General features: G+C 46.3%; 1 protein-coding gene across 1 annotated transcript in view; it reads right to left on the minus strand.

The window, feature by feature from the left end:
* CLOCK (clock circadian regulator) overlaps window positions 1–22,897 on the minus strand; it is a 250,497-nt gene that overhangs the window by 184,632 nt on the left and 42,968 nt on the right. Inside the window, 2 exon segments of the mRNA XM_030192205.1 lie at window positions 11,335–11,426; window positions 21,239–21,387. Coding sequence (XP_030048065.1) covers window positions 11,335–11,426; window positions 21,239–21,387 — 241 coding nt within the window.

Consider the following 22,897-nt stretch of genomic DNA (forward strand, 5'->3'; position numbering starts at 1 on the left):
CATAAGCCAATGAGGTGGAGGTCTTAAAGGCCCTCATAAGGGTGGAAATCACCAAGGCCAAAAGCCCTCACCTCACGAGGCGCCACCACTCAAAGGCCAAACCATAAGCCAGAAGAGATTCGGATCCTAAATCTCTACTAGACCCTGATGGAGGCCCCACCCCCCTGAGAAGGGCCAGAGGGATGCCCGCTAGTCGGTGCACGAAGCCTACATATCAGGGTCTTGAGGCCAGTCTGGGACAAACTGAAAAGGGTACTGAGCAGCTCTGCATTGCACCCTCCTGATCAAGTGCCAAGAAGGAAACATACAGTGCAGCTCCAGCTGGAGCCACTCAAGAACCAGAACATCGATGCCTTCGGAATTGGCATCTCTTCTCAAACTGAAGAACTGAGCCTCCTTGGCATTGTGGCTCAAGGCCATCAGATCAAACGCCAGCAGGTCTCATTGGTCTACTACCAAATGAAAACCTTCCAAGTTCAACTCCCACTCCTCCTGGATCCAGAGTGGACCAGCTGAAAAAAATCTGCTTGAACACTGGCTTGGCTCACAATGTGGCATACCAACAGTGCCAGAAGATATCTCTCCACCTAGCAGCATATAGCTGCTGCCTCCTGTGCTAACACCTGGCTCCTGGAACCCCACTGTTTATTGATATACACTATCACCGTAGCATTGTCCTAACCATTGTACCTCTATCCAGGAAATCTAGACTGCCTCAATCTTGATTGACTGCACTCTTTGTCCTTTAGATTGTAAGCTCCTTTGAGCAGGGACTGTCCTTCTTTGTTAATTGTACAGCGCTGCGCAACCCTGGTAGCGCTTTAGAAATGCTAAATAGTAGTAGTAGTAATATCACTTTCACTGCTCTTCTCTGAAGAATGGGAAGGAACTTCAGGAGCACAAGCTTGATTGCCCTTGTCTTGAGGCGATTGATTGACCAAGCCAACTACTAGGGGGTCACTCATTTGCAGCAGTGCACCCCCAAGCCCATGAGATTGGCATCCATGGTCACAACAATTCACTCCAAGGGTTCCAAAGGGATCCCTCTAAACAATGAGACTTCAGAATCCACCAGAAAGGCTCTTGTGAGCCAGAAATTTTAGGAGAAGTCTGGCCTCGAAATCCTGAAAACCTGAGGGACCAGCACAGTAGGGTCCTCTGCAGGGGTCTCATGTGCACATGTGCCCATAGAAACACCTCCAGGGTCACTACCATAGAAATGAGAACCTGAAGGTAGTCCCACACCTGCAGCATGTAGGGCACACAAATGGCATCTCAACGGCCATATGAAACAGGATTTCAAGGTATTCCAATGGCTCTTGTTTTGGTTCATTATCCAGCCCAAGCTCTCCAACAGCTGAATCGCCTGGGAGGTACCCAATTGTCAAAATAGGGATGCATTCTGGTACCTTAGGAGTGGAAATGGGCTGAAGGACCATTGCTAACTTGAATGGAAGGGTGTGGAACTGAAAATGCCTTCCCAGGAAGTAGAAGCACAAGTAACGCTTGTGATCCACTCAGATAGGAATGTGAAGGTAGGTCTCCATCAGATTGAGAGAGGTTAGAAATTCACCCAGCCTCACAAAATTGATGATTGAATGCAGTGTCTCCATCCAGAATTACAGAACTTGAAGTGCTGCACTGAGGTCTTTGAATCCAGAATGATCTGAAGGAGCCCTGCTTTTTTTGGCACAATGAAATAGATGGAGCAGAATCTTCTGCCCTGCTCTGTGAAAGACACAGCCTCTATAGCCGCCAGCTGGAGCAGATGAAGAAGCGTGTCAGGCACCACCAGGCACTTTATGGACGAGCCGCACAGGGAGACCATAAAAACCTTTGAAATGTGTCATGCCAGATATAAGGCATGGCCTTGAATCATTACCTCTAATACCCACTGGTCTGAGATGATACAGGCTTATTACTGGTAAACGAGGGTTAGTCTATCACCCTCTTGAACAAATGAGGGGCCCAGTGCAAACTGACAGGGCTCCTTTGAAAAAATCCATCTCTTGGTCTGTCTCCCTGCCCTGACTGGGCCTGGTGGAGCTCAACTGTTCTGCCAGAAGCAGCTGCCCCTTTCAAGCGGCCCTTCTCCAGGCATGACCAGCCAAGGGCCTTCTGACGAACCTCCAGGAGATGCAGCAGCCATGCCTACCCCAAGTTCTTGACCAGCTTCTACAATCTTCTCTTTTGTTTGATTTCTATTGATAACCTTTAAGAGTGGACTAACACGGCTACCACACCTCTCTACTTACAATCTTCTCCAAAGAGCAAGCACACTCTAAGGGGAAGTGCACTCAGGCATGCCCTTGGATGAGGCGTGCACTCATCAGTGGTGGAGCCACAGCCATCTCCTGCACACAACTGAGGTGACCAAGCAAGAATAAAACCCTAAACCAAGTCATATAAAACATCCACAAGAAATACCACCTGACTCCAACTGTGCCACCTCCAGGGAAAACAGGAACTGCTGCAGCCAACACATAAGGACATAAGTATTACCATACTGGGACAGACCGAAGGTCCATCAAGCCCAGCATCCTGTTTCTAACAGTGACCAATCTAGGTCACAAGTACCTGGCAAAATCCCAAAAATGTACAATACATTTTATGCTGCTTATCCCAGAAATAAGCAGTGGATTTTCCCCAAGTCCATTTTATTAATGGTCTATGGACTTTTACTTTAGGAAGCCATCCAAACCTTTTTTTAAACCCCACTAAGCTAACTGCTTTTACTACATTCTCTGGCAACAAATTCCAGAGTTTAATTACACATTGAGTGAAGAAATGTTTTCTCCGATTCGTTTTAAATTTACTACTTTGTAGCTTCATTGCGTGCCCTCTAGTCTTATTATTTTTGAAAACAGTAAACAAGTGATTCACGTCTACCCGTTCCACTCCACTCATTTTATAGACCTCTATCATATCTCCTCTCAGCCATCTTTTCTCCAAGCTGAAGAGCCCTAGCCACTTTAGCCTTTCCTCATAGGGAAGTCTCATCCCATTCCCTTTATCATTTTCGTCACCCTTCTCTGTACCTTTTCTAATTCCACTATCTTTTTTGAGATGCGGTGACCAGAATTGCAAGCAATATTCGAGGTGTGGTTGTACCATGGAGCGATACCAAGGCATTATAACGTCCTCATTTTTGTTTTCCATTCCTTTTCTAATAATACCTAACACTTTGGCCCCTTTTGAATGCAACAGCTACAAAGTGGATATCAAGATTTGTCCACTGCCAAGCTAAAGCGACGGAGTGAATTGAGGCCTCTAACCAAGGGCGTAGCCAGACAACAGATTTTGGGTGGGCCTATGGAAGAAGTGGGTGGGCACCAATTGTTCTCCCCCCCCCCCAACCACCACCCAAAAAATATCTCAGCTGGTGGGAAAACGCTTCTTTCCACCTTGGCAGTCTGCAGCAGGCATGCGCTGAAAAACTGAACATTCGCAGCCTTCAGCTAGCCAAGCTTGGGATCCCACCAGCTACCACTAAACGTGTGCTACTTTTGGGTGGGCCTGAGCCCTAAATGGGTGGGCCCCGGCCCACCCAGGCCCACCTCTGGCTACACCACTGCCTCTAACTCAGCAGCTCCAAAATGAGGGGATTCGGTACAAATGTGTTTACTTCCTTGAACACACCTTGGTTTCTGAAATATAAGAACCAAGGTAAGGGCAAGAAGTCCCCCAGGTTTTTGGAGTCATCAGTATAACAAGGCAAAATTGTTAATGATATTGCTTTACTTGGCTGTCAAGACAATATTAGACAGATGTAAAGTCACCTGTTCTGTAGACTATAAAACCTGGTGGAAAACTGTGTGTATTACTTCTAAATATGAATGAATAAATACAGGAAGGAATCATAGTTTAACTTCTTACAAGAAGATCTGGGAACCTCTTTGAGAATACAGTACCTTGCCCTACTGAGATATATATTGTTTGTTAATCATATCTGAATCACAATTTAATTGTTTAACCATGATCATTAATGTGTATGACTCTTCATCTGTTTAATTACTACATTGATAGATACATCCATGCTTTCCTTCCTGTATAACTTATTAATATACTAATAAGAAAGGCCCGTTTCTGAGGCCAATGAAACGGGCGCTAGCAAGGCGCGTTCTTTTCCATCCCCCTCCCCTTGTTGCTGGACTTACCCTCCGTGCTTCAGGGTGGTCGTGGGCGCCCCGCCCTGGCCGGCGACCCGCCCCGCGACATAGAGAGTGGCTAGCTGGCTCCCTCGCTGCCTGTGACCTACAGCCTGCCTGGCTCACTCCCTCTGTTCGTCGTCACATAGTAGATCGATGTATGCCCCGCCCTCGCGTCAAACGTGATGACGTTGAGGGTGGAGCGATGCGATTGGTCAAGTGTCATAGCTCCGCCCTCGACGTCATCACGTTTGACGTGAGGGCGGGGCAAACAGCAATGGGGCTAAATTCAGATCTCTGGCACCTCACAAACCGGAAGTTGCAGCTTCATTAGAACGTTGAAGTAGGAAATTATGTGCGGTAGGGGCGTGGCTGTGGGTGGGTCTATCAGTGAGAGTGAGTGGTGCATGAGTGACAGTGAGTGGTGACAGCCTAAGTGCAGGGCTCCAGGGTTTCCCTGCCACAGAGTGAGCTTCAGAATGTTTGAGGTGAGAATTATTAATATAGATGCTACCACTCAACAAGGCATGAATTTGTACTAGCCTCTGAGTGGTATGTTAATTGTTACGCTTATATTTGATTAGTTTAGTATTAATTCTATATAATGTTCATTACTTGTATATTCTTTTTGGCATTGTCACTATGGAATTGTCACTATTATTGTTGATGTAACTACTTACCAATATTCAATAAAACATATTGAACTAAAAAAGAAATAGGCATTATCAGTTATGAGAACCATGGTCAGCCACCATTGGAATCCCAGTTACACACATTTTCAGTGCTAGAAATAACTGCATAGTAGTCAGCTACATAGTACTGACTAAAAGGGCTCTCAACCGCTACATATTCACAAAGAAACTGTTAAAACATATGTTATACTTTTATTTTTTTTTTGGATAAATTAGTTCACTGAAAATAATTAATATTACGTACTAGTAAATCCCTTCTACCAGGCTTACAAATCTGGCCTTAGCAGTACATGGTTAGTTCAAATGTAATGGTCATTCTTAAAAGGTAATAATCACAAATTAAGTATGTATTTTAATCAGATTACAGAACATGTCATTCTACAAATTAAACAGCAGTTCATAGAAATGTTACATACTATATCTTCAGGTTTCTGTGGTAAAGTTAAAGTAATACAATTATAAAGCGAAGATACATACCTGTAGCAGGTATTCTCTGAGGACAGCAGGCTGATTGTTCTCACATGTGGGTCGGCGTCCACGGCGACCCAGGAAGCAGCAAATTTTTCAGAGCAAAAATAAAAACGTTTTGCCATAGCCTTCTGGTACGTGAACCGCGTATGACTTCCTGCCCATTGCGTGAGCATTCCCGCTCAGTTTAATCAAAAAGCAAATAATAAACAAACAACAACTCCAAAGGGGAGGTGGGCGGGTTTGTGAGAACAATCAGCCTGCTGTCCTCGGAGAATACCTGCTACAGGTATGTATCTTCGCTTTCTCCGAGGACAAGCAGGCTGCTTGTTCTCACATGTGGGGTTTCCCTAGCAACCAGGCTCACTTAAAACAATGAACATTGGTCAATTGGGCCTCGCAACGGCGAGGACATAACATAGATTGACCTTAAACCATAAACAACTAACTGAGACTGCAGCCTGGAACAGCACAAAAACGGGTCTAGGGGGGGTGGAGTTGGATTCTAAACCCCGAACAGATTCTGCAGCACCGACTGCCCAAACCGACTGTTGCGTCGGGTATCCTGTTGAAGGCAGTAGTGAGATGTGAATGTGTGGACTGATGACCACGTTACAGCCTTGCAATTGCAAATCTCTTCAATGGAGGCTGACTTTAAGTAAGCCACTGACACAGCCATGGCTTTAACATTGTGAGCCGCGACATGGCCCTCCAGAGTCAGCCCAGCCTGGGCATAAGTGAAGGAAATGCAATCTGCTAGCCAATTTGAGATTGTGCGTTTTCCGATGGCAACTCCCCTCCTGTTGGGATCGAAAGAAACAAACAATTGGGCGGACTGTCTAAATGGCTTTGTCCGCTCCACGTAAAAGGCCAATGCTCTCTTGTAGTCCAAGGTGTGCAAACTGCTTTCGCCAGGGCGGGTAAGAGGACGGGAAAAGAAAGTTGGCAAGACAATTGACTGGTTCAGATGGAACTCCGACACCACCTTCGGCAGGAACATAGGGTATGTGCAGAGGACTACTCTGTTGTGATTGAACTTGATATAAGGTGCATGCACTACCAAAGCCTGAAGCTCACTGACTCTACGAGCTGAAGTAACAGCCACCAAGAAAATGACCTTCCAGGTCAAGTACTTCAGATGGCAGGAATTCAGTGGCTCAAAAGGAGCTTTCATCAGCTGGGTGAGAATGACATTGAGATCCCATGACACTGGTGGAGGTTTGACAGGGGGCTTTGACAAAAGCAAACTTCTCATGAAGCGAACAACTAACGGCTGTCCAGAGATAGGCTTACCCTCTACACAGCGATGATAAGCACTAATCGCACTAAGGTGAACTCTTACGGAGTTGGTCTTGAGACCAGACTCTGATAAGTGTAGAAGGTATTCAAGCAGGGTCCGTGTAGGACAAGAAAGAGGATCTAGGGCCTTGCTGTAACATGGCAAACCTCCTCCATTTGAAAGAATAACACCTCTTCGTGGAATCTATCTACACTTCTTCCCTTGGTTCATTAATCTCATCCCATGGCTTTTCCTACCATCTCTATGCTGAGGACTCCCAAATCTACCTTTCTACCCCTGATATCTCACCTTGCATCCAAACCAAAGTTTCAGCGTGCTTGTCTGACATTGCTATCTGGATGTCTCAACGCCACCTGAAATTAACATGACCAAAACCGAACTTCTCATTTTTCCCCCCAAACCCACCTCCCCACTCCCCCCGTTTTCTATTTCTGTTGATGGCTCTCTCATTCTCCCTGTCTCCTCGGCTCGAAACCTTGGGGTCATCTTTGACTCTTCTCTCTCCTTCTCTGCTCACATCCAGCAGACCGCCAAGACCTGTCGTTTCTTTCTTTACAACATCCATAAAATCCGCCCCTTTCTTTCCGAGCACTCTACCAAAACCCTCATCCACACCCTTGTCACCTCTCGTTTAGACTACTGCAATCTGCTTCTTGCTGGCCTCCCACTTAGTCACCTCTTCCCTCTCCAATCAGTTCAAAACTCTGCTGCCCGTCTCGTCTTCCGCCAGGGTCGCTTTACTCATACTACCCCTCTCCTCAAGTCACTTCACTGGCTCCCTATCCGTTTTCGCATCCTGTTCAAACTTCTTCTACTAACCTATAAATGTACTCACTCTGCTGCTCCCCAGTATCTCTCCACACTCGTCCTTCCCTACACTCCTTCCCGTGCACTCCGCTCCATGGATAAATCCTTCTTATCTTTCCCTTCTCCACTACTGCCAACTCCAGATTCGCGCCTTCTGTCTTGCTGCACCCTACGCCTGGAATAAACTTCCTGAGCCCCTACGTCTTGCCCCATCCTTGGCCACCTTTAAATCTAGACTGAAAGCCCACCTCTTTAACATTGCTTTTGACTCGTAACCACTTGTAACCACCTGCCTCCACCTACCCTTCTCCTTCCTGTACACAATAATTGATTTGATTTGCTTACTTTATTTTTTGTCTATTAGATTGTAAGCTCTTTGAGCAGGGACTGTCTTTCTTCTATGTTTGTGCAGCGCTGCGTATGCCTTGTAGCGCTATAGAAATGCTAAATAGTAGTAGTAGTAGAATCTTTCCTGGAAGCAAGCAAGACTCGGGAGACACCCTCTGAAAGACCCAAAAAGGCGAATTCTAAGCTCTCAACATCCAGGCCGTGAGAGCCAGAGACTGGAGGTTGGGATGCAGAAGTGACCCTTCGTTCTGAGTGATGAGGATTGGAAAACACTCCAATCTCCACGGTTCCTCGGAGGACAACTCCAAGAGGGAACCAAATCTGACGTGGCCAGAAGGGTGCAATCAGGATCATGGTTCCTCTGTCTCACTTGAGTTTCAGCAAAATCTTCCCTACTAGAGGTATGGGAGGATACGCATACAGAAGGCCTGTTCTCCAATGTAGGAGAAAGGCATCGGACGCTAGTCTGTGTGGGCCTGAAGCCTGGAACAGAACTGAGGGACCTTGTGATTGATCTGAGTGGCAAAAAGATCCACCGAGGGGGTGCCCCACACTCGGAAGATCTTGCGGACTACACTCATGTTTAGTGACCACTCGTGAGGTTGCATTATCCTCCTCAGCCTGTTGGCCTGACTGTTGTTTACGCCTGCCTGATAAGTGGCCTGAAGAAACATGTCGTGACAGCGTGCCCAAAGCCACATCTGGACGGCTTCCTGACATAGAGGGTGAGATCCGGTGGCTCCCTGCTTGTTGGTGTAGTACATGGAAACCTGATTGTCTGTCTGAATTAAGATTACATGGTTGGACAGCCGATCTCTGAAAGCCTTTAGAGCATTCTAGATCGTTCTTAGTTCCAGGAGGTTGATCTGTAGACCTTTTTCCTGAAAGGACCAGGCTCCCTGAGTGTGGAGCCCATCCACATGAGCGCCTTCCTCCCAAAAGAGTCCAAGGTTCTAGATTCTCTGCCTGGGGGCACTGAGGCATAGTCCCTAGTACTCTTGGCTCTTTTGAGAGTAGAGTCCACCACCATGGAGTTGTGAGGTAGCTGAGACTTCATCAATCCAGGCTCCCCGTGGATCTGATATTGGGATTCAGTTCTTTTCGGGATCACGGGGTTAGACAGAGGGAACGACCAGTTTCGCATAAGGACTTCCTTCAGTACATTATACAAAGGAGCTGTTGCAGCCTCTCTAGGTGTAGAAGGATAATCCAGGACCTCGAGCATCTCAGCCCTGGGCTCATCCTCAACCTCCATAGGGAAGGGAATAGCCGCAGCCATTTCCCGGACAAAGGAGGTAAAGGAGAGACTCTCAGGTGGAGACAGTCTCATTTCTGGTGGAGGGGAAGGTTCTGAAGAAATCCCATAGGACTCATCAGATGAAAAGTACCTGGGATCCTCCTCTTCCTCCCACGAACGCTCATCTTCAGTGTCGGACAAGACATCTCTCAGAGCAGTTCGAAACTGAGCCTGCCTTGATGCCAAGGAACGACGTCCTTGATGGTGATGCCGAGAAGTCGACGCCCGCCTGGACTCCGGTGAAGCTTCCTCCACCGACATCGAAGGAGAGTCGACCTGGGTGGCAGGCGGCACCGAGATCGGGGACCTCACCACAGGCGGAGGAACAGAGACCGCTGTAGCCGACGGCATGGAAGGCACAAGCACCGCCGGCACCGAAGCAGACTGGTGCAGCAACCCTTCCAGAAGCTCTGGAAGCAGGGCCCTGATGTGCTCGTCGAGAGCCACCATCGAACAAGGCTGCGGGGTCAGTATAGGAGCCGGTGGCAAAATCTGTTGAGGCTCGGGAGCAGGTACCGGGCTGCTAGACTGACACATCAGAACCTCCTGAATAGAGGGAAAGCGATCCTCTCGGCGCCGACGCTTCTCGGGTGCCAAATCCCTCGACGCCCTGGAGCTCCCAGCACCGTGTGTCGAAGGAGAATAATGACGGTGCTTCTTCGCCTTCACTCAACGCCCGTCATCGAGACTCCTCGGTACTGATGAGGAAGACGTGGAATCCTCACGTCTCCTTGGGGCCGGGTCCGACGAAGGTCGGTCCCGGGGGGGCCTGCATAATAGGAGGCCTTGAAACAGGTGGAGACCCACTCGATGCCTCACTGCTCCCAGCACGAGTTGGTCATTCCGCAGCCATTACCTTCGCTCCCGACATCAATGTGTCCCTCGATGTTGACGCCGCCGACCTTGGTACCGATGTCGAAGGACCGGACTGAACCCCAAAACGCTTCTCTTGTTGGGCCTCTTGAGACGCTTGGGTCTGTTTCTTCTTGCGAAGACACAGACTACAAGCAGCTGGGCTATGGTCGGGCCCAAGCCACTGGATACATCAAGCGTGGGTATCGGTATCTGAGATGGTCCGGTTGCACCGAATACAATGTTTGAAGCCGCTGGGTGTTTTCGATGACATGGAAGAAAAAACAGCCTCAGCGAAATCAAACGATGCGATCGTGCCAAAAAAGTGAAGGGCACAAAAAGGGAAAAATCCCAACCGCGCGGCCAAAAGGCCAGCCGTGTCGAAAAGAAAGGAAACTTACAAAGGGGACTAAAAACTAAGAAAATATGGGTTTCCTCTTTTTTTTTTTTTTTTTAATACAAAAAATAATGAAATACAAATGAAAAGAAAAGAAGAAAAGTCACCAAAGACTCTTTCCTGGGCCTACAAAGGAACAAGGAAAAAAATACCTCTTCACTTCGTCGCGGGTAAAAAAAAACTGAGCGGGGTCGCTCACGTGACAGATGGGAAGTCGTTCGCGCTTCGTGCGCCAGAAGGCTCTGCCAAAACTTTTTTATTTTTTGCTCTGAAAAATTTGCCGTTTCCTAGGCCGCCGTCCGACATGTGAGAACAAGCAGCCTGCTTGTCCTCGGAGAAAAATACGTACATACATTTGATGAGAGGCCGACCAGGTTTCAGTGCCACAACCAGCCCAAAATTGGTATTCAGCCTTGTTTCAGTTTTGGTCAAAAAGCCGTTGCATTTTCTGCTGAAAGCAAAACTTTGTTCTGTCCCCATAACACTCCTTACTCCACCAAACAGGAGCAGGCTCCATTCACTTCCTCTCTTCCCCCTCCAATCAGAGGTATCCCTACTCCCCCTCCCCCCCCCCCCCCCCCCCCCGGGCATACTTACTATCACTGGTGGTCTAGTAGTGCACCCAGGGCAGGAGTGATCCCCAGTCACTCTTGACCATGCCATCTCCACTGCCAAATGGCTGCCGTGACCTCTAGCAGCAGTCTCAGGTCACAGCAGCCACTTTGACAGCGGAGAAGATAAGGATAGGAGCAACTGGGGATCACCCCTGTCCAGACTACACCACTAGAATACCAGGGATTGTAAGGACGACCCAGGGGGAGGGTGTCTGGAAGGGGGGTACTCCTATTTGGGGGTAAGATAGGGTAGGGTGGGGCAGGGCAGGCCGCAGCATTCATTCTGGGCAGTAGCGGCCAGATTAGGTTTTATTTGAAAATGAAAAAAGTTTTGGTTGCCCTCTACATTTGATGAACATAAAAAGCTATCCTTTAAACAATAAGTTTTTCAGAATAACTGAAGAATCCTACCTCTAACATTAACTGTGTGAACTCTTCATTACTAAGGAATGTAGGTTTCCAGTCCTGTTGTATCTCACTGGCGTCTGACTGTGCGGTGATCTCTGGAAATAGATTGCATTTTCAAACACTGCCAAGCATTTGTCCTAATATGCCACACTAATTCAGATGATGGAGCACCAGTGCATAATCTGTTTCACTCACACAATCACTTTAGTAGTGACACATCTCAGAGAACTACTTTTCTATAGAAAGCATCTCATTAGTTTTTAAGATTACAACACTGACAAGTATAATCAAATATAACAGGCATCCTACCAGTCAAGCTTCCTGCTCCTATCTCCCACCTGCTTGTAAGAATGCAGCTCTTTAACAAAGAGCTAAAGTTAAATATTTTCATCTAAATTTCAAGTATTAGTCCCCTCTGTTTTGTACTTTACCATTATGAAATTCTGTAGTGGAGAAATCACACTAGATTACAAAGTTGTGGACACGAGTGCTGAAGGAGTGGCCTAGTGGTTAGGGTGGTGGACTTTGGTCCTGAGGAACTGAGTTTGATTTCCACTTCAGGCACAGGCAGCTCCTTGTGACTCTGGGCAAGTCACTTAAACTTCCATTGCCCCAGATACAAATAAGTACCTGTATACAATATGTAAGCTGCATTGAGCCTGCCATGAGTGGATAAGCGCGGGGTACAAATGTAACAAAAAAAAAAAGTACTCTTTTTAAATATAGAAGTAAGGAAAGCATTTGAGAGCATGGCTCACTGAATTATTTCCAACCCGTGGGTGTATGCATGGCAGTTCCCAAATATTCTACTGATTTGGAATTAATAAAAATAAACCAAGTCTGATAATATATCTAATTACAAAATATCACTGTCAAAAGATTTCAGAGAATAAAGCAACAGGTAATGCTGTGCTGCTCCACAACTAGAAAGCAGTACATATAGCAATAACAAGTATAACTACATATTCAGTCACAGTCACCGTACATAGCTACCATTATGAAAGCCACACTAGCAGGGATTACAAACCTACGTAACACATTACCCCAGGACAATACCAACACTGAAAACTTCATCACTGGCCTGGACCCAACCAACCCCTGATGAATACCCAGTGGACAGATTTGGGTCAAACTTCGCCCTCCTCACCACCGAAACAGTCACACAGGTGATCAATAAGTTCTCCAACTCTCACTGCAAACTGGACACCTGTCCCAGCTACCTACTAAAATTTGCCCCCCACCGCTTCATAGCAGACCTTACATCCCACTTAAACTACATGCTTCAACAAGATCTCTTCCCTAAGAAAAACGGCAACATCCTACTCACCCCAATACCAAAAGATCCCAAGAAAAAAACTAACGAAATCACTAACTACCGCACAGTAGCATCAATCCCACTGGTGGTCAAACTGATGGAAAGCATGGAAACCAAACAACTTACTGACTACATACACATATTCACAATACTACACGAATCACAATCAGGATTCTGCCCCCTCCATAGCACTGAAACAGTACTAATTACACTCCTAGACAAATTCAAACAGGAAATAGCAACAGGTAAAAGCATACTTCTCCAATTCGACATGTCTAGCGCATTTGACACGGTAAACCACAAAATACTGCTAAGACTCCTGGACTACTTCGGAATTGGAGGACACATATTTAATTGGATCAAGGGCTTCCTAACTACTAGATCATATCAAGTGAAATCAGGCTCAAATATATCATCACCATGGAAAACAGAATGCAGAGTACCTCAAGGATCACCACTATTGCCGATCCTCTTCAACCTAATGATGACCCCACTAGCCAAATCTTTATCCAACCATAGGCTTAACCCTTTCATCTATGCAGACGATGTCACAATATACATTCCCTACAAACATGATCAGACAGAAATCACCAACGAAATCAAGCTCAGCTTGAATATTATGAACATATGGGCAAATGCATTTCAACTAAAACTCAACACAGAAAAAACACATTGTCTCATCCTCTCATCCCAATACAACACGTACAAACCCACAAAAATAACCACCCCAGACCATACCCTTCCGATCTCAGACAGCCTGAAAATTCTCGGCGTAACAATCGACCGCAATCTCACACTAGAGAACCAAGTGAAATCTATAACAAAGAAAATGTTCCACTCAATGTGGAAACTCAAATGCCTGAGGCCATTCTTCACAAGGGAAACATTCCGCAACCTGATACAATCAATGACACTAAGCCATGTAGACTACTGTAATGGAATCTATGCAGGATGCAAGGAATAAATCTTAAAGAAACTCCAGACTGCTCAAAACACGGCGGCCAGGCTTATATTTGGAAAAACGCGATATGAAACTGCCAAACCCCTCCATGAAAAATTGCACTGGCTTCAAATTAAAGAACGTATTGCTTTCAAAATCTGCACTCTGGTCCATAAAATCATCTACGGCGAAACCCCGGGATACATGACAGACCTCATAAACCTACCAACCAGAAACACAACAGGATCAACATGAACATACCTAAATCTCCACTACCCTAGCTGCAAAGGACTCAAATACAAATCAACCTATGCATCCAGCTTTTTCTACATAAGCACACAACTATGGAACGCACTACCCCAAACCGTGAAAACAACATATGACCACCTAAAAATCCAGAAAGCATTAAAAACCAACCTGTTCAAAAAGGCATACCCCACCGACACAACTTAAAGGCCGGCACCTTGCAACACAACGAAACCAACGCTCGTAATGGACACATAAGAACTCTCCCTCTCTACGATTCTCTTCCTCTCTACAATTCCCTACATGACTGCTACACTTGAACCTTACCCCACCAAAACATAATTGTATTTGTTCCTGCCGGAACTGGCGATCGCCTTTACGGTACTATGTAAGCCACAATGAGCCTGCAAATAGGTGGGAAAATGTGGGATACAAATGTAAACAAATAAATAAATAAATACAGGACTGAAACTGCTTCTCCCACAGAAATATACTGGGATATTTTTAGGGACTTGATTTCTCTAAAACTCCTGGTCCAGTCTGAACCATTTTTCAAATATTGATGTGTCATTTCCCTGAGTTTTCTCCCATGGTAAATTTCATCCCATTCCATCATCAGAGAGTTAATTTTTCCCCAAACAGATGGATCTTTTTGACCCCTCATGTATAATTTCTTCCCAATATCCATTGGGTTGGAAAAGAATAAAAAAGGTTCCAAGAGTGATCTGAGAAATGACTGCATAGCGAAAGCCTGATTTTGGTTCCAGAAAAAATGGTAAAAACTATTCTATTTAAAAAAAAAAGTAAAATAAAATTACTGACCATAACAAAAGAGAAATTTTGGCTTATCAATGTATTAGAATTTTTTGGAAGGTGTAAACAAACATGTGGATAATAAGCCAGCTGCTACAGCACGTTTGGATTTTCAGAAGGCACTTGATAAAGTTCCTCATTAGAGACTCCTCAGGAAATTAAACAGTAACATCACAAGAGACTACACTGTTTCTCACCTTTAACAGGTATATCCCATACACAGTACGAATATCAGACGCACAAGTGTGCATCATCATCAGAAGGTGCTGGGACAGAAAGTGAAGTTACATATCTGTAGCAGGTGCGAGGACAGCAGAGAATTATTGTCACAACCGGGTGGCATCATTCAACGAAGCCTGGTGCAGACACTATCCAGTGTACTGTCTAAGAGGCCTTTGGCAACATGCCATTAGCATGAATGGGTGCCTTCTCACCCAATGTGCGAGAGCGGAACCAGCAGTCTAACAACATAGCTGTAAAAGACAACTCCAAGGGGAGGAAGGAGGGTTTGTGAGAATAATTGTCTTGTCTGTCTGTATTATTTTAGATTGTAAGCTCTATTGAGCAGGGACTGTCTCTCTGTGTCAGGTGTTCAGCGCTGCGTGCGTCTGGTAGCGCTATACAAATGCTAATAATAATAGTAATAATAATTGGCTTGCTGTCCTCTGAGGACAAGCAGGCCGCATCATTCTCACAACTGGGAATCCCTAGCTACCAGGCTCACCAAAAACAACAATGCTAGGACAAGAGGGACTAAGCAAGGTCTAAGAAACCAATCAACCCAAAAGTATATACAAACTGGTTGTGAAGTTGCACACTGGAACTGAAATAACGGGCCTAGGAGGGTGGAGTTGGAATCTAGACACCAAAAAGATTCAGCAGTACTGTCTGACCAAAACGTCAGCAGTGTCGAGTATTCTGTTCAAGGCAGTAGTGAGATGTGAATGCATGGACTGAGGACCACGTTGCAGTTTTGCAGATTTCCTCAATAGAGGTAAGGTACAGATGCAGCCACGGCTCTGACACTGTGAGCTGTGACATGACCCTTTATTTTATTCACAGTTAATATTATCATTCCATTATCATTTACTGTACATTGTGTTCTATATGTTTACACTAGTCTTTGTATGTTTTGTAGACTCCTGAAGCAGGCGCTTTGGCGCCGAATCACAGCAGCTGCGTTGAGTCGTTTGGTGATTTTCAATAAAGACTCATACTTTGTATATGTGTCTCCCTTGTTGGTTTTGGAAGAGCTAGCCTACCCTACTCTTTGATACACTACAGGTACTTTAGATGACAGGAATCAAGTGGTTCAAAAGGAGCTTTCAAAAGCTAGGTGAGGATGATGTTGAGGTCCCACAACACAGTGGGAGGTTTGATAGGGGGCTCTGTCAACAGTAAACCTCACATGAAGCGAACAACTAGAGGCAGTCCAGAGATGGGCTTACCTCACACAGGGTGAAGGAAAGCATTGATTGCACTATGGTAAACCCTTACAGGGTTAGTGTTCAAACCAGAGAGATGCAGGAGGTACTCAAGCAATTTTTGTGTAGGGAAAGAGAGTGGGTCTAGGGCCTTGCTCTCACATCAGATGGCAAACCTCTTCCATTTAAGGAATAACCCCTCTTAGTGGAATATTTCCTGAAGACCGACAGGACCTTGGAGAAATCCTCTGGCAACTGCAAATTCTAGGCTCTTAATGTCCAGGCCAAGGACTGGAGATTGGGATGAAGAAGAGACCCCTCATTTTGAGTGATGAGGGTCAGAAAACACTCCAATCTCCATGGTTCTTCAGAGGACAACTCCAGAAGTAGAGGGAACCATACCTGACTTGGCCATAATGGAGCTATGAGGATCATGGTTCTCTTGTCTTTGCATAAGCATACAGAAAAATGGCATCTGGCGCTAGCCTGACATATGACCCGAATCTGGAGCAGTACTGAGGGACTTTGTTGTTGAGATGTGTGGCAAAAAATCTACCAAGGGGGTGTCCAACTCTCGGAAGATCTTGCAGGCAATACCATGTTCAGAGATCACTCATGCAGTTGCATGACCCTGCTCAGCTTGTCTGCCAGATTCTTCTGCTTCCCCACCAGATATGCTGCCCAAAGCACCATGCCATAACTGGTGGCCCGTTTACATTCCAAGTGCATCTTGACACAAGGGGTAGGAACCCGTACCCCCTGCTTGTTTACATAATACATGGCAACTTGGTTGTCTGTTTGAATTAGGATAATTTGGTTCAGCAGCCAATCTCTGAAAACCTTTAGGACAATCCACATACCCAGCAGCTCCAGGAGGTTGATGTGCAACAAAGTCTCCTGGGCAGACCAAACCTCTTGGGTGTAAAGCCCATCTACATGGGCCCTCAACCCAGAGTGAATGCATTCATGGTCAAAATGTCCTGAGGTGGATGAATTTGAAAAGGTAGTCCCAGAGTCAAATTGTACCGAACTGTCCACCAAAGAAGCAAATGAATCAATTGAGGAGTGATTCAGATGACATCTGCTAGGTTCCCCCTGGCCTGAGACCACTGGGAAGTCTTGGGTCCACTCGGTGTCTCTCAAATGGAGGCATGTCATGTGTGTTAAGTGAACTGTGGAGACCATTGGGCTCATTTTCGAAAGAGAAGGGAGCCCATCTTTAGACACAAATTGGGAGATGGGCGTCCTTCTCTCAGGGTCGCCCAAATCGGCATAATCGAAAGCAGATTTTGGGCACCCTCAACTGCTTTCCGTTGCGGGGACGACCAAAGCTCCTGGGGGCAAGTCGGAAGCACAGCGAAGGCGGGACTGGGGTGTACTTAACACATGGGCGTCCTCAGCCGATAATGGAAAAAAGAAGGGCGTCCCTGACGAGCACTTGGCCGTCTTTACTTGGTCCATTTTTTCTTGCGACCAAGCCTCAAAAAGGTGCCTGAACTGACCAGATGACCACCGAAGGAAATCGGGGATCACCTCCCCTTACTCCTTCGCCGGGACGTTTTGCGAGGACATCCTCAGCAAAACTTGGGCGTCCCTTTCAATTATGCACCTCCACGTGTTCTTATGCACCCCCCTCTATCCCGACCTTATCTAGGAACTCATTCTCTCTCCCCCCTGACATATTCTTCTGCTCTTTTTCCTCCCTACCCAAAACGAGTTCTTTCCCCCCCCCCCCCCCCCCAAATCTCCGAGCATGGGCACTCTCCCTCCCTTCTTTCCCCTCCCAGGCATTCTCTCTCTCCTTCCACTTCTTCACACTCACTCTCCTTCATTTCTTCCCATCAAAACACTCGGGGGGGAGATGCTCAAAGCAAACCGGGCTTACGTTTCATTTAGACTGATTTTAGCCAGTCTAAATGAAACGTTATTGTGCGGCCAATGCACAGAGGCTTTCAGCACTGCTTTAGCATGCACGAAGCAGTGACTGAAAGGCCCACGCTAATGAGCTTGCTTGTATTAAAATGAGCTCATTAGCAATTCCATGCAATTCACAGAAAATTGACACATGGCAAACCCCTCTGCCTTACTGGCTAAACACTACCAGCTCCGGAGCTGTTGTCAGAATCCTGTGCTAACTTTCCTGTCAGTGCCTGAGCACTGATTGGCTTAGGTACTGACAGGAAAGTCGGCAGCATGCTGCAGCCCCTTACCCCCAAGCCTGAGCCTCCCCACCAACCTTAACAAAATCCCCGGTGGACCCCCGACCTCCCTCCAAACTTGAAAGCATCCCTGGGGGTCTGGTGGACCTTCCAACCTCCCTCCCCTACGAGAAAAATACCCTGGTGGTCCAGCGGGCCCACTGACCCCCCCCCCCCCCAATCCCACCTCCTACACCCCGACCCCCTCCACATATTTTGCATCGGAGGCAGGAGGAAGGCCTACTCTCTCCCGCCTCTGGGCCTGCTCACTTCAAAAAGGAAGCACCCTGCCCCTGCCCGGTGCATCATGGGATGTCAAGCTCTTGTAGGCATGCACCAGGAACATTTGGACCCCTTTATCAACCAATGCTCGAAACTAACAGCATGCATATAATTTGCATGCTGGTAGCATTGAGCATTGGTCGATAATGCCAACTTGGTGTTCAGCTGGTATTTTTCCGGCACTGTTCCCTACAGCGTCTGAGTTCTGTGCATTGGACCCACAGTTTCTTTCACTTCCCTTCTCCATCAAGGCACTCACATTCTTTCTCCATTTTCTTCCCCCCTCCGACCCCAGCACTATTTGTCTGTCTGTCTCTCTCTCTCTTGGCTCCTACAACCCCAGAGTGCTACAACGGGCACTTCCCAAGCCCAGCATTCTCCCTGTCTCCTCAGCTCGAAACCTTGGGGTCATCTTTGACTCTTCTCTCTCCTTCTCTGCTCATATCCAGCAGATCGCCAAGACCTGTCGTTTCTTTCTTTACAACATCCGTAAAATTCGCCCCTTTCTTTCCGACCACTCTACCAAAACCCTCGTCCACACCCTTGTCACCTCTCGTTTAGACTACTGCAATCTGCTTCTTGCTGGCCTCCCACTTAGTCACCTCTCCCCTCTCCAAGCGGTTCAAAACTCTGCTGCCCGTCTCGTCTTCCGCCAGGGTTGCTTTACTCATACTACCCCTCTCCTCAAGTCGCTTCACTGGCTCCCTATCCGTTTTCGCATCCTGTTCAAACTTCTTCTACTAACCTATAAATGTACTCACTCTGCTGCTCCCCAGTATCTCTCCACATTCGTCCTTCCCTACACCCCTTCCCGTGCACTCCGCTCCATGGATAAATCCTTCTTATCTGTTCCCTTCTCCACTACTGCCAACTCCAGACTTCGCGCCTTCTGTCTCGCTGCACCCTACGCCTGGAATAAACTTCCTGAGCCCCTACGTCTTGCCCCATCCTTGGCCACCTTTAAATCTAGACTGAAAGCCCACTTCTTTAACATTGCTTTTGACTCGTAACCACTTATAACCACTCGCCTCCACCTACCCTCCTCTCCTCCTTCCTGTACACATTAATTGATTTGATTACTTTATTTTTTTGTCTATTAGATTGTAAGCTCTTTGAGCAGGGACTGTCTTTCTTCTATGTTTGTGCAGCGCTGCGTACGCCTTGTAGCGCTATAGAAATGCTAAATAGTAGTAGTAGTAGTAGCATGGCAGACGTGTTCCTATAGCAGAGCTCTTCTGCTGCATCCATCAAGTCTGTCCAATGCTGACACCTCTATGTGCTGCATCCTACGCTGCCCCCCCCCCAATGACACAGAAACACCACTGTCTCCATGCACATTATATTATATAGTGAATGGAACAGATACATAGTGGGGTAGCTGTTTAACCTTCCAAACAACACTAAAACAAGAGGACATTCCATGAAATTAACAAGCAGAAGACTGAAATCAAATTGCAGAAAGTATCGTTTCACACAGCACACATTTAAGCTGTGGAATCTGTTTCCTGGAGGACATGGCCAAGGCACCTAACTACTACTACTACTACTACTTAACATTTCTAGAGCGCTACTAGGGTTACGCAGCGCTGTACAATTTAACAAAGAGAGACAGTCCCTGCTCAAAGAGCTTACAATCTAATAGACAAGTGAACGGTCGGTCCGATCGGGGCAGTCAAATTGGGGCAGTCTGGATTCACTGAACGGTAAGGGTTAGGTGCCGAACGCAGCATTGAAGAGGTGGGCTTTAAGCAAAGACTTGAAGATGGGCAGGGAGGGGGCTTGGCGTAAGGGTTCAGGAAGGTTGTTCCAAGCATAGGGTGAGGCGAGGCAGAATGAGCGGAGCCTGGAGTTGGCGGTGGTGGAGAAGGGTACTGAGAGGAGGGATTTATCCTGTGAACGGAGGTTACGGGCGGGAACGTAAGGGGAGATGAGGGTAGAGAGGTAGTGAGGGGCAGCAGACTGAGTGCATTTGTAGGTAAGAAGGAGAAGCTTGAATTGAATGCGGTATCTGATCGGAAGCCAGTGAAGTGACCTGAGGAGAGGGGTGATATGAGTATATCGGTTCTGGCGGAATATGAGACGTGCAGCAGAGTTCTGAACAGACTGAAGGGGGGATAGATGGCTAAGTGGGAGGCCGGTGAGGAGTAAGTTGCAGTAGTCCAGGCGAGAGGTAATGAGAGCGTGGACGAGAGTTCGGGTGGTGTGTTCAGAGAGGAAAGGGCGAATTTTGCTGATGTTAAAGAGGAAGAAGACCTAACATGGTGGCATTCAAAAGTTAGGTCAACTTCATAGAGGAAAGTTTATTAAAAACTGTTAGGTATGTTTGAGAAAGCCACTGGATACCCTTACAAATGAGTTATAAGAAACAGAAATATTTTTTTTTTTGGGGGGGGGGGGGGATTTGCTGGACCTATAACCCAGACTGACCACTGAGACACAATGAGGTACTTGATGGTCATTGATCTGACTCAGCTAGGCTTATGTTATATACTATTAAATATATATATATAGCACTACAGGATACTTAAATATATAGTAATAGATTGAACGTTTTTTGTGTTTCACATACTGTAAATGATTGCTTAAAAAAGCACTTGATAAACCGGCCCGCAAAAACTAAATTCTATAACTCCTTCAGAATCATATACAAATAAAAGAAAATTAAGCTATATAACTAGAGAAAAATTACCTTTGTGCTTTCGTAAAAAATCGATGGTCGTCTGCAGTACAGTAGATTTGTCCATTTTCCGAGAGTTTCCTGGAAGCATGGATCCCAGTTCTTTGATGAGAATATTAAACTGATCTCTACGTTTCTTTTCAGATTTATTTCTGGATACTCTGGGGATGGAGAGAGAATAGAAAGACAAAGCTTTACTTCACCAGGCAGGTATCAAGTGGCTCAAAAAAAAAAAAAAAGCTTTCAGCAGCTGGGTGAGGAAATTCCATGACACTATGAGGCTCGATGGGAAGTTTGATCAAAATCAAGCCCCTCATAAAGTGAACAACTAAAGGATGAGCAGAGATGGGATGTTAAGCTCCAACTGCACTAAGGTGAACCCTTACAAAGTTAGTCTTGAGACCAGACTCAGACAAGTATAAAAGGTACTTGAGCAGATTTTATGTAGGAGAGGAAAAAGGATCTAGGGCACTGCCCTCACACCACACGAAAAACCTTCTTTACTTAAAACTGTAGGATCTCTTAGTGGAATCTCTCCTGGAAGTGAGAGGACCTGGGAGACTCCCTCAGGCACATTCAAGGAGTCAACCTCTAGCTTCTCAACATCCAAGCCATGAGGGGATTCAAGACAGACCAGCTGTTCTGAGTAATGAGGATCTGAAAGTACTCCAATCTTCAAGGATCTTTGGAGGCTAGCTCCATAAGTAGAGGGAACCAGATCTGTCTTGGTCAATAAAATGCAGACAGAATAATTAGATTGTAAACTCTGTCGGGCAGGGACTGTCTCTTTATGTTCAAGTGTACAGAGCTGCGTTCATCTAGTAGTGCTATAGTAGTAGTAGTACCTCAAGCCTGCTCAAGTATCAGGAGAGGTTTTGCTATGAGAGGCAGCAGAGGATATGTGTACAGAAGGCTCTTTCCTGCAATCTAGGAGAAAAGCATACAAGGCTAGGCTGCCTTGTGACCTTAGTCTGGAACAGAACTGAAGTACTTTGGTATTCAGGTGAGTAGCAAAAAAGGCCAACCGAAGCGGTGTCCCATTCTTGGAATATCTGCCAGGCAATATCCATGTTGAGGGACCATGTGAATCGCTGCATGACCTGGCTCAGCTTGTCCGCCAGACAGTTGCTCTTCTCAAGCAGGTACATGGCCTTCATAACCGTTTCCCTGACAGTCGGCCTATTATCACATACTGCTTCCTGACACAGCAGATATGCACCTGTACCTCCTTACTTGTTGACATAGAACATCACCACTTGGTTGCTGGATGATCAGTATGATTTGGTTCATCAACCGATCACTGAAAGACTTCTGAGCATTCCATATGGATTTTAGCTTGAGGAGACTGATCTGATGCTGAGCCTCCTGAGCAAACCATCCAACCTTGTGTGTAGCCCATCTACATAATTTCCCCATCCGAGCTCAGATGCGTCTGACATTAAGGTCTTGTGGTGTGGAGGAATTTGGAATCGAAGTCCCCTAGTCAAACTTTCACTGATTAGCACCAAGATACAGACTGTTGAAGGGATACTGTAACAGAAATGACATCCTGCAGGTTCTCTTTGGCCTACTACTACTACTATTTAGCATTTCTATAGCGCTACAAGGCGTACGCAGCGCTGCACAAACATAGAAGAAAGACAGACCTCAGGCCTCAGACCACTGAAAAGA

Source organism: Microcaecilia unicolor, chromosome 2 (assembly GCF_901765095.1).
Source record: "Microcaecilia unicolor chromosome 2, aMicUni1.1, whole genome shotgun sequence".
In the NCBI taxonomy this organism is placed as follows: Eukaryota; Metazoa; Chordata; class Amphibia; order Gymnophiona; family Siphonopidae; genus Microcaecilia; species Microcaecilia unicolor.